Genomic DNA, 12391 nt, shown 5'->3' on the forward strand with positions numbered 1-12391 from the left:
GATCGATAGATCAATAGATAGATAGATAGATAGATAGATAGATAGATAGATAGATAGATAGATGATAGATAGATAGATAGATAGATAGAGAGATAGATAGATAGATAGACAGATCGATAGATCGATAGATCAATAGATAGATAGATAGATAGATAGATAGATAGATAGATAGATAGATGATAGATAGATAGATAGATAGATAGATAGATAGATAGATAGATAGATGATAGATAGATAGATAGATAGACGGATGGATGGATAGATAGATAGATAGATAGATAGATAGATAGATAGATAGATAGATAGATAGACAGATGATTGAGATAGATGATAGATGGATGATAGGTAGATAGAAAGATAGAGATAGATGATTAAGATAAGATACATAAATGATAGATATAGATAGATAGATAGATGATTGAGATAAATAGATGATAGATGGATCATAGAAAATAGAGATAGAGGATTAAGATAGATAGATAGATAGATAGATAGATAGAGAGATAGAGATAGATGATCTAAAGATAGATAGATAGATAGATAGATAGATAGATAGATGATTAGAGATAAATGATAGATGGATGATAGGTAGATAGAAAGATAGAGATAGATGATTAAGATAAGATACATAAATGATAATGATTGAGATAAATAGATGATAGATGGATCATAGAAAATAGAGATAGAGGTTAAGATAGATAGATAGATAGATAGATAGATAGATATAGATAGATAGATAGATAAATAGATAGATAGATAGATAGATGGATGATAGATGGATGATAGATAGATAGATAGATAGATAGATAAATATAGATGATAGATAAATAGATAGATAGATAGATAGATAGATAGATAGATAGATAGATAGATAGATGATAGACAGATGGATAGATAGATAGATAGATAGATAGATAGATAGATAGATCATAGATAGATAGATAGATAGATAGATAGATAGATAGATAGATAGATAGATAGATAGATAGACGGATGGATGGATGGATAGATAGATAGATAGATAGATAGATAGATAGATAGACAGACAGATAGATGATAGATAGATGGATGGATGGATGGATGGATAGATAGATATAGATAGATAGATAGATAGATAGATAGATAGATAGACAGACAGACAGACAGACAGAGAGATAGATAGATAGATAGATAGATAGATAGATAGATAGATAGATAGATAGATAGATGATAGACAGACAGACAGACAGACAGACAGATAGATTGAGATAAATAGATGATAGACGGATCATAGAAAGATAGAGATAGAGGATTAAGATAGATAGATAGATAGATAGATCGATAGATAGATAGATAGATAAATAGATAGATGACAGATGATGATAGACAGGCAGACAGACATATATTAAATGATTTTACTAAAAGATATGACAGAGATCATGAATCATTTTTTTTCATTTTGCTTTAATTTATTTTATCTTATTTATGTACCCAAGGTCGGAGTTGAACACCCTCTCTCAAGTTTCACGCCTGATGCTTTCACCGCTAGGCCAAACTGGCTCTGTGAGTGTTAATAATTAACCCCAAACTAATTGCACTTCCATCGGAGCCCCACAGCAGCATTTCGTTTATTTCGAGATGGATGCTGCAGCAGGCTGTGTGAAACCGAATGTTTACCGAGCTGCTCTCCTAATTCAGGCAGAAGGGACAGATTCTGCAAACATTCCCCCATTGGAGAACAGATGGCCCGTCCACTAAATCCCCCCACTGTGCTCTTGTTATCTACCACCTCATTACTGAACTTGGCAAAGTGTTTACATATGACACTTTTGAATAGATAGTCCTTGACTTACGACCACAATTGAGCCCAAAATTTCCACTGCTGAGCGAGGCAGTTGTTAAGTGAGCTTTGCCTCATTTTACGACCTTTCCTGCCCCCATGGTTAACTGCAGTTGTTAAGTTAGCAAACTTGTGAAGGGAATCTGGCCTTCCCATCAACTTTGCTTGGCATAAGGTCGCAAAAGGGGATCCTACGATGATGGGACAGAGGGTGTGTATTTCTAACATTTGCATTGTCCTGGTGTCGTGTGATCTAAGAGGAGGCCACAAAGAGGAGGGGGTCAATTTATTCTGCAAAGCAGGAGAGCAGGAGAAGAAACAATGGATGGAAACTAATCAAGGAGAGAAGCAACCTGGAACTAAGGAGAATGTCATGCCCTTGTTGGAGTCTGATTCTGAGGGGGAGATTGAGCAGCTGACAGGGAGTGGGAGTGTGGCTCCAGTGGCTGTGGAAGAAATGGGGGAAGGGCACAGTCCGGCTGGACATTCAGAGGAAGACCCAGGGCCATCCCCTCTTCATCCTAGGGCACATGGGGAGGAACGGAGAAGCGAGCAAACGTGGCTTACGGGAGAGGAAAGGGCCCTGATCCCCTTCATGAGCTGCAGCTGGGAAGGCTGTTTAAAAGGGCAAACTGCGCATGGCAAAGTCGCTGGAAGTAAAGCGTGCATTATCTTTGTTGAGGCTTATCTGGGTTTTGGCATCCTCCCAACTGTGGATGCCGCATTATCTTTTGGAAGTCTGCAATTTATCATCCTGGCCTGTCGTGTTAATTACTTCAGTGTGGTTTGTGTTGGGTTTTTTAATTTCTAATTATCTTTACTTTGGGTTCGGACTGTATTTCTTCCCTTCGTAGACTGTTTTTAGAAGAGTTTGATCTCTTATAAAAATAACTGGACATTGGGGGCCAAGTTGGAGGCATTAAAGGGAATGTATCTACTTTGGTGACTTTTGTTATTTTTGTGCCACGCCCCCAGGTCATCACAGAGAAACTTTTTAACAGTGACGACAATTAACCAGTGGAACAGCTTGCCACCAGAAATCATGGGTGCTCCATCACTGGAGATTTTTAAGAAAAGACCGGACAGCCATTTGTCTGAGAATGGTGTAGAATCTCCTGCTTGAGCAGGGGGCTGGACTAGAAGCCCTCCACGGTCCCTTTCAGCTCCAAAATATGGACGAGGACACAGATAAATCTCCAAGTGGCCTCAAGGACTCTCTTAAAAGGATGCAAATGACCAGCTGTCTGCAAGGACTATAAATCCTTCCCTTCCCCACCATCCAGTCAGAGCTAAAGAAGCTTCTTGGGCGAGAAGCGAAACATCTTCAGAGAAAAAACAAGGAAGTCCAGTTGCCTCTTGAAGAAAAAAAAAAAAAAAGCACCTTTGGGGCATCCTCATCTAGCTACCTTTCTGAAAAGCAGCCCCCCAGGGCGGGCCGACTGTCCTATTTGCTCACTGCACTACAGCCCCGAAAATATGCATCGGTGTCTGTGGAATGTTTGCTTCTTGTCCGTGAAGGAAAAGCCATCAAAGAAGACTTCAGTTCCTCGGATTTGGGTTTTGACCACCCCACCTACATGCCCCATCAGGGTAGAAATTCCTTGCCCTGTTCTGTGTTTACACATGAAGTTCTCAGATACATACAGAGCGGGTCCAAGCTTTTGTTGACTGTTCTTATGAGGAAATATCCCACAACCTTCATATTTGGATTTTGAGCCATCTCCAAATAGTTGAAGCATATTTGGAGATGGGGATAGTCCCAGGCTTCGTAGAGGGGCCTCTGCCAGATAATCTTGAAAAGGGATATTCACCAAGCAGGAAACACCTAATTTTTTTTTCCCCAGCAAGCATTTCTACCTCAACGGTTGATTTCTTTGTGATGGGCTTGAAGTCTCCCCTTCTCTTTTAAAGAAACAAACCTTCACCCCTTCAAGAATTTCCAGCTGTCGGCGAAGAAAACTCTCCCAAAAGAATAAGATTTTTTTTAAAAAAAAAAACTTCTTATTTTACAGATTTATTCTTGATTCTTCACTCACATCCTTAAGGACTCTAGCATATGTTCCCCCAACTTGGGGATGATATACCAATTTATGCTTTTCAGAAAACAAATAATATAAAGACTCACACATGAATCTCTTTCACAGAAAGAGATTGTCAGTAAAGTAGAAATATAAAGCAACTTCATAAAGAAGACTCAGAAATGCAAACTCCCAAATTATTAGGAAGGCTCTGTTGCATTTCACCTGTAAGGAAGTAATTACAGGGCGAATTTGTGTGTTTTATTTGGTGTTTGTTTATTGTTTTTACATGTAATTCGAGGTAGTGAATACCTAATATACCTTCCTCCCTCTTATTTTACCACAATAACCCCTTTGAGATGGGTGGAGCTAAGAGAGAGGGAATGATCCAAAATCATTTTTCATGGCTTAAGGCAGAACTAGAACTCATAGTCTCCTGGTAACTGGCTCTAAGTCATTAAGCCAGTTTTCATGCCTAAAATGGGAGCAGAACTCAGTCTCTTGGTGATTGGTGAAAACTCACCCAACCTGTTTTCCTGCCTAAATCAGGACTAGAATTCACAGGCTCCTGGTGATTGACTCAAAGGCATGCAGCTGGCTTTCATGCCTAAAATGAGAGCAGAACTCAGTCTCCTGGCGATTAGCAAAAAGTCAGCCAGTCCGCTTTCCTGCTTAAAGTAGAACTAGAACTCACAGTCTCCCAGTGATTGGCCAAAAGTCAGAGAACTGCCAGACCATTTGGATAAGGCACCTTCATGTCATTGGGAAAAATACTCAAATGTAACCAGAATTAAGAAGTTCACCAACCATGGTGAAGAATGTCGTGGTCCATCAGCTTCTGCATCAGCCGGATGCCTGTCTCACGGTCAGGGGCTTCTTTGTGGTCGATCAACCAGTCGATGAGCTCCTTGGCCACGAAGCAATTCGGGTAGGTGCGGAGGTGATAACGGCGATCCTTTATAAGCTTGCCATCATGAAGACGGAGCCTAGGAGGGGAAAAATTAGCAATAGCAATAGCACTTCAACTTATATGCCACTTCATGGTGCTTTACAGCCCTCTCTAAGCAGTTTTATAGAGTCAGCCTATTGGCCCCAACAATCTGGGTCCTCATTTTAGCCACCCCAGAAGGATGGAAGGATGAGTCAACTTTGAGCCAGTCAAGTCAGGTTCGAACTCATGGCTGCGGGCAGAGTTAGCCTGCAATACTGCATTCTAACCACAAGTAAGTATGTAAGTAAGCAAGAAAAGGAAGGAAGGAAGGAAGGAAGGAAGGAAGGAAGGGCAATAGCAATAGACTTATATACAACTTTATAATGCTTTACAGCCCTCTCTAAGTGGTTTACAGAGTCAGCCTATTGACCCGACAAATTGGGTCCTCATTTTATCAACCTCGGAAGGATGGAAGGTTGAGTCAACTTTGAGCCAGTCAAGTCAGGTTCAAGCTCATGGCTGTGGGCAGAGTTAGCCTGCAATACTGCATTCTAACCACAAGTAACTAAGTAAGTAAGCAAAGAAGGAAGGAAGGAAGATAGGTAGGTAGGTAGGAAGGAAGGAAGGAAGGAAGGAAGGAAGGAAGGAAAATAGCAATAGCACTTAGACTTATATATGCTTTACAGTGCTTTACAGCCGTCTCTAAGTGGGTTACAGAGTCAGCTTATTGCCCCCAACAATCTGGGTCCTCATTTTACCAACCTCGGAAGGATGGGAGGTTGAGTCAATCTTCAGCCAGTGAGGATCGAACTTATGGAATGAGCAGTGAGTTTACCTGCAGTACAGCATTCTAACCACTACGCCACCATGGCTCTTAGATGCAGAATGCAGGAGGCCCTTAGATACTGAAGTAACACACCTTTGTCCTTGGAATATGAGTGAAAGGCTTTTTGGACTATCAAAGGCACGGAAGTTGATTGGGTGACTTTGAGCCAATCATCAGGAGACTGTGAGTTCTAGTCTCACCTTAGATATGAAAGCCAACTGGATGGCTTTGGGCCAATCACCAGGAGACTGTAAGTTCTAGTCTCACCTTAGACATGAAAGGCATGAAAGGGTTTCCAACCAGTCTGGTCTAGTGGTTAAAGCACTGGAAACTGGAAGACCCTGAGTGCAAATCCCGCCTTAGCCATAAAAGCCAGCTGGTTGACTTTGGGCTAGTCCCTCTCTCTCTCAATCCAATCCACATCACAGTTGTTGTTGTGGGGAATATAGGAGGAAGGTGTGTGTGTGTGTGCTGGATATATTCACTGCCCTGAGTTATTCGTGAAAATAATAAAGGGGGGGAGATATGAATGAATAAAGAAATACATACATACACAAATTTGTAAATAAACAAATAAGTAAAATGAAAAACCCATTTAAAAGCCAATTACTGATGGAGAAGAGTGGACTGCTTCATTCTGAAATTCCATCACGAAGCAAAGTTTAATTTTAGATTGAACTAGGCAACCTAACCCTGAACTCTCCAGATTTATGGCCCCAGAGTCCTGGGTGGAACCTAGAAGCAATGGAGGTCAACATCTCCAGGGAACTGGTTCTTCTCCAAAACTTGGCCTGAGGCCCAGAACTGAGGCCCAAGCTATGGCTTTTCTTTGTCAAGGTCTTTCTCCGAGGACAGAAGAACAGCCCTGACCTCGGGTAAGAACATTAAACAAAAATAAATCACGTAATTATCTGATGCCACCAAGTTTCTGCAGGGCCATTTTTCAAATGCTGTTTTGTTTAAACAAAGATGGAGGCTTCGGAGAGTCAGATGTCTCTTGTATTAGTGGGCTAAAATCTCATTTTGATATTTCTGATCAGAATTTAATCCTCCACAACAGAGGTCTCCAAACTTTGCAACTTTTGTGGATTTCAACTCACAGAATTCCTCAGACAGCATTGTCTTAAAAGTTGCCAGGTTTGAAGACCCCTGCTCTACTACAACATCTCCAGACTATAAACTCACTCTTAATAACGCACTAAAATATTTATCTTTTTTTTCCTTGAAAGGGAAAAGTGAGGAGTGAGTGAAAGGAGGAGGATACGTTGCCTGTTTGCTTTTAAGATTTGCTGATGGTATTCTAAAAATAAGCATGCGGTGTCCATTTGCTTTCTAAATTAGTGTTTCCTTAACCCTGGCAGCTTTAAGATGTGTGGACTTCAACTCCCAGAATTCCCCAGTCTCCTTGATAAGTTTCCATCCATTGCTTCTTGTCCTGCCTTCAGGTGCTTTGGAAAATAGGTCGACTTCTTCTCCTTGACAGTCCCTCAAATGTTAGAAGACTGCTAATGTCACCCCTAGCTAGTCCTTCTCTTCATTAAGCTAGACGTACCTGCTTGCCACAACTGTCTATAACAAATGTTTGCATCTTGCTTCATTCTGTGGAATGTCGACCAGGAACTATAAATGTTATTTTCATACTTACAAAGAACAAATATAACCAACTAAGGAATCTGGTTTGACAAGAACTGGTTTTTTTTTTAATCTCTCAAACAACACATTTAAATTAAAAGTGGCTGGTAATTTACAATGAACCTCAATTAGCCTCAGATCCAGATTGTCAGAGATACTGGCAAAACAGAAAGAGCGTCTATGCCAAAAGAGTTCAGCTGAATTTATCAAATTGTCAATCTGAAGGTCATTGATCTACAGCAAGGCTCTTCAAACTTGGCAGGTTGAAGACCTGTGGACTTCAACTCCCAGCATTCCTGAGCTAACATGACTGGAGGAGGAATTCTGGGAATTGAAGTTCACAAGCCATAAACGGGCCATGATTTCCCACCCCTAAGTTAGAGAGTACTGACTCATGCATGATGCAATCTATGCTATGATTGGTTGCCCAAGTTTCTGCAGGGCCATTTTTCAAATGATTTTTTTATTTAAACAAAAACGGAGGCTTCAGAAAGTCAGATGTCTCTTGTATTAGTGGGCTAAAATCTCATTTTGATATTTCTGATCAGAATTTAATCCTCTACAACAGAGGGAGGGGGTTCTCTTTTCCCCCGCCTTTTTTCTTCTACGTGTTCTGTATACTGTTTAATTTGCCTCATGATGTTCCTGACTATCTTGTGCTGTTTCTTTCTGGATGATAATAAAGACTACAAATTTGTAGTTAGTTTCTCCAATTTCATCTGCGCAATTCCATGACAAACCGTCCTGCATAGCAACGGAAATGTTAGGCTCCATTGTGGTCGCAAATCAAAGATCACCTGTAGCAGCAAATCCACTAAAAGATCAAGGGTCTTCAAACTAGACAGCTTTCAGACTTATGGACTTCAACTCCCAGCATTCCTGAGCTAACATGGCTGGAGGTGGAATTCTGGGAGTTGAAGTCCACAAGTCTGAAAGCTGTCTAGTTTGAAGACCCCTGATCTACAGTTTCCCCTATTGAAAACAAGGCAAAGATTCAAAGAAGATCCCACTTATATATGGTCCCTAAGAATTCCTATACAGATAGTCCTCGACATACAGCCAGAAATGAGACCAGAATTTCCATTGGTAAGCAGAGCAGTAGTTCAATTCCTCCTTTTACAAAATTTTCCCATGGTCATTAAGTGAATCACTGCAGTTGTTAAATGAATTGTGTGATCATTAAGTGAATCCGGCTTCCCCCATTGCTTGTGGGAAGCTGGCTGGGAAGGTCGCCCATGGTGAATCATGTGATCCTGGATGCTTCAACCTTCGTGCCAGTTGCCAAGCACCCAAATTTGGATCCCACCGTCATGGGGAGGCTGCAATGGTCATAAGTCACTTTTTTCAGGGCCGTTGTATTAAACGAACAGTTGTAATTTGACCTGTATATGTAACGTAAGTACATTACATTACATCTTGCAGGCAAAAAATTCTTTAGCACAAGGAATGGAAGACTGGACAAAGTGCATAAAATGAAACTAAGTACAGTCTTCATTTTGTAAGATGAAATTCAGTGGTGAAAAAAGTTAAGGTGCTACATTGAGGCAAGAAAAACCAAGTGCTCAGGTATAGTATAGATGGTACCTGGCTTGATAGTAGTAACTGCGAGAGGGATCTTGGAGTCCTAATGGACAATCATAGATAGAAAGATAGTGACTGTATGACTGTAACTTTATCGCTTGTATCCTTATGATTTATATTGACTGTTTCCTAATATGATTTGATTGCTTATTGTACCCTATGACTATCATTAAGTGTTGTACCTTATGATTCTTGATTCTTGATGAATGTATCTTTTCTTTTATGTACACCGAGAGCATTTGCACCAAGACAAATTCCTTGTGTGTCCAATCACACTTGGCCAATAAAGTATTCTCTTCTCTTCTCTTCTCTTCTCTTCTCTTCTCTTCTCTTCTCTTCTCTTCTATTCTCTTCTCTCCTCTCCTCTCTCTCCTCTCTTCTCTTCTCTTCTCTTCTCTTCTCTTCTCTTCTTCCCTAATTCTAATTCTATTCTTATTGTACCCTATGACTATCATTAAGTGTTGTACCTTTATGATTCTTGACTCTTGACAAATTTATCTTTTCTTTTATGTAGAGCATTTGCACCAAGACAAATTCCTTGTGTGTCCAATCACACTTGGCCAATAAAGAATTCTATCATCCATCCATCCATCTATCTATCATCTATCTATCTATCTATCTATCCATCTATCTATCTATCTATCTATCTATCCATCTACCTACCTACCTATCTACCTATCTACCTATCTACTTATCTATTGGACAATCATTTAAACATGAGCTGCAACTACAAAAAGACCAACACTGTCTTAGGCTGCATTAACAGAGGGATAGAATCAAGATCATGTGAAGTGTTAATACCACTTTATAATGCTTCGGTAAGGCCACACCTGGAACATTTTCATCCAGTTTTGGTCACCATGATGTAAAAAAGATGTTGAGACTCTAGAAAGAGTGCAGAGAAGGGCAATTAAGAGGATTAAGGGACTGGAGGCTAAAACATATAAAGAACGGTTGCAGGAACTGGGTAGGTCTAGTTTGACGAAAAGAAGGACTAGGGGCGACGTGATAGCATTCTTCCAATATTTGAGGGGTTGCCACAAAGAAGATGGGTTCAACCTGTTCTCCAAGGCATCTGAAGGCAAGACAAGAAGCAATGGATGGAAACTAATGAAGGAGAGAAACAACCTAGAACTAAGAAGAAATTGCGAACAATTAATCAGTGGAACAACTTGCCTCCAGAAGTTGTAAATGCTCTGACACTGGAAGTTTTTAAGAAGAAACTGGACAATCATTTGTCTGAAGTGTTATAGGGTTTCCTGCTTGGGGTTGGACTAGAAGACCTCCAAGGTTCCTTCCAACTATGTTATCCTGTTATTTAGTTGAGAAACATGGTATAAACCAGTGATGGCTAACCTATGACACGCGTGTCACTCGTGACACGCCGAGGCACTTTGACTGACACACCTGTTGGTGTTGGGAAAACCTGCACATTTAGAGGCTGCCTGTGCTCTGCTCCAATCCCTACTCCCTCCTTGTTGCGTGGAGGCGTGGTGTCACCGCTGCCGCAAGATCTTTGCAGCAGAGAACCAGTTTTAACCGCCATAAACTGAGGTTTGTCAGTTTCATTACCTCAGGAACGCTACAGGAGGAAAGGAGATCCATGAGGTTCACAGCCCTGTAAGGTGGCCTTCCGATCCCCACATCCTGTACCTGCAGCCCTGAGACCAGGGAGACGAGTTTCACAGCCCTGTGTGATCACCCCAGCCCAGTCCATCATAAACCAAATTATTGATATTTCTTGAAGTGACACATGACCCGAGGAAGGCTACACTTTTTCCCGGTTTTCGACACACCAAGCTGAAAAGGTTAGCCATCACTGGTATAAACCATTTTCAATGTTTAAGTAGAATGTTGTTCTGTTATTAACTTTGTACCATTACTTTTGCCGCCTAGGCAAGGCTCAGGGAACAAACTAAATCCATTTTCCCTGGCTGCCTACGCAAGCAATGCTGGCACAGCTTTTTGCACCCTGCCTCAATCAGGAAGATAAGCTCGGCTAAGACACCTGTTCTCAAACAAGAGGTGACCTTTTTACAGCTGGCAACTCCTTATCAGAATCTGAATTAATTTCCCATTCATTAGCTTATTTGTGGCTTTTATCTTCAGCTGAAAGAACAGGGCACGTAAGATCAACAGTGGGACACTGGATGGCTTTTAATCAACAACGGTCCCCAAACTTGGCAACTTTAAGACTTGTGAACTTCAACTCCCAGGATTCTGGCTGGAGAATTCTGGGAGTTGAAGTCCACAAGTCTTAAAGTTGCCCAGTTTGGAGACTTCTGGCTTAAGAGAACCCCACAATTCACAGGCCCCGAACTATATGGATTGGGTATGCCACATCTGCATTAAAACCTTTGACCTCCATAGGGGTCACCTGTCATAGGTTTGTGGGCTCTTTTAAGATCCAAAGAGAAAGATTTGGGTCCAGGTAACTTGATAGACCACCTCCCCCCAAATAGAATAGAATAGAATAGAATAGAATAGAATAGAATAGAATAGAATAGAATAGAATTCAATTCTTCATTGGCCAAGTGTGATTGGACACACAAGGAATTTGTCTTTGGTGCATATACTCTCGGTGTACATAAAAAGAAAAGATACATTCATCAAGAATCATAAGTTACAACACTTAATGATAGTCATAGGGTACAAATAAGCAATCAAATCAGACTAGGAAACAGTCAATATAAATCGTAAGGATACAAGCAACAAAGTTACAGTCATACAGTCACAAGTGGGAGGGGATAAGGAGTTGATGAGAAGATTAATAGTAATAATAGTGCAGACTTTGTAAATGTTGAACAGTGTTGAGGGGATTTTTTGTTTAGCAGAGTGATGGCTTTCAGGGAAATAACTGTCCTTGTGTCTAGTTGTGTTCAGGTGTGCAGTGCTCTATGGTGTTGTTTTGAGGGTAGGAGTTGAAACAGTTTATGTCCGGGATGTGAGGGGTCTGTAAATATTTTCACAGCCCTCTTTTATATCAACCTGGCCAAAAAGCAGGAGATATTGAGGTTGCCCACTATGAAGGAAGAACTGGTGGGAGCAAAGGAAAGGGGACTTCGTTGTGGTGGCTCCCTACCCTAGAGTTCTCTAGCATTTTTTTTTTTATTTAGTTCGATCTAGGATGCTTGGAGTTTCCCATTTGAAACTATGGTGAAGTATGTCCAACAACAGAGCTCAGAGTGTACCAAGGACCCCACCGTTCAACTCTGAGCTATAAATATTCTCTTCTGTCGGTTGTCTGTACTAGTGATTCATTGAAGGGACCTGCCAGGTCTTCCATATCTGGTTGCTGGAGGACATGAACATTTACACTAATTTCTAAGGTCAGAGGGATTTTTATTGCCCCTGTTGCCGAGTGCCTTGACTTGCGTAGTCATAAAATGGAGGTGTCAGGGTGGTGGGGGTGGAAAAAAAAACCCCAAGGCTTCCACAGGGACAGAGATAAGTCTGCATATTCAACAAGCCAAATGTATTTGGGGATTGTGGGATACTGGACATTAGAAAGCCAGCTGGGAAGGGAGATTATTTATTTGTTTGTTCGTTTACTTTTGGCTTGGTTTTTACAGTATTCCATCTTT

At 40.9% G+C, this 12391-nt stretch overlaps 1 protein-coding gene across 2 annotated transcripts in view; it reads right to left on the bottom strand.

Moving 5' to 3' along the window:
- Nucleotides 1-12391, bottom strand: part of LOC113422459 (DEP domain-containing mTOR-interacting protein-like) — a 43077-nt gene that overhangs the window by 23072 nt on the left and 7614 nt on the right. For both annotated transcript variants that reach the window (XM_087959178.1, XM_087959179.1), the window contains one exon: nt 4645-4823. In XM_087959178.1, the coding sequence (XP_087815304.1) occupies nt 4645-4823 (179 nt within the window). The remainder of the gene's footprint in view (nt 1-4644; nt 4824-12391) is intronic.

The sequence above is a fragment of the Notechis scutatus genome, chromosome 3 (assembly GCF_049901735.1).
Source record: "Notechis scutatus isolate UNSWTSFEM ecotype Mainland chromosome 3, rNotScu1.2, whole genome shotgun sequence".
Lineage (NCBI taxonomy): Eukaryota > Metazoa > Chordata > Lepidosauria > Squamata > Elapidae > Notechis > Notechis scutatus.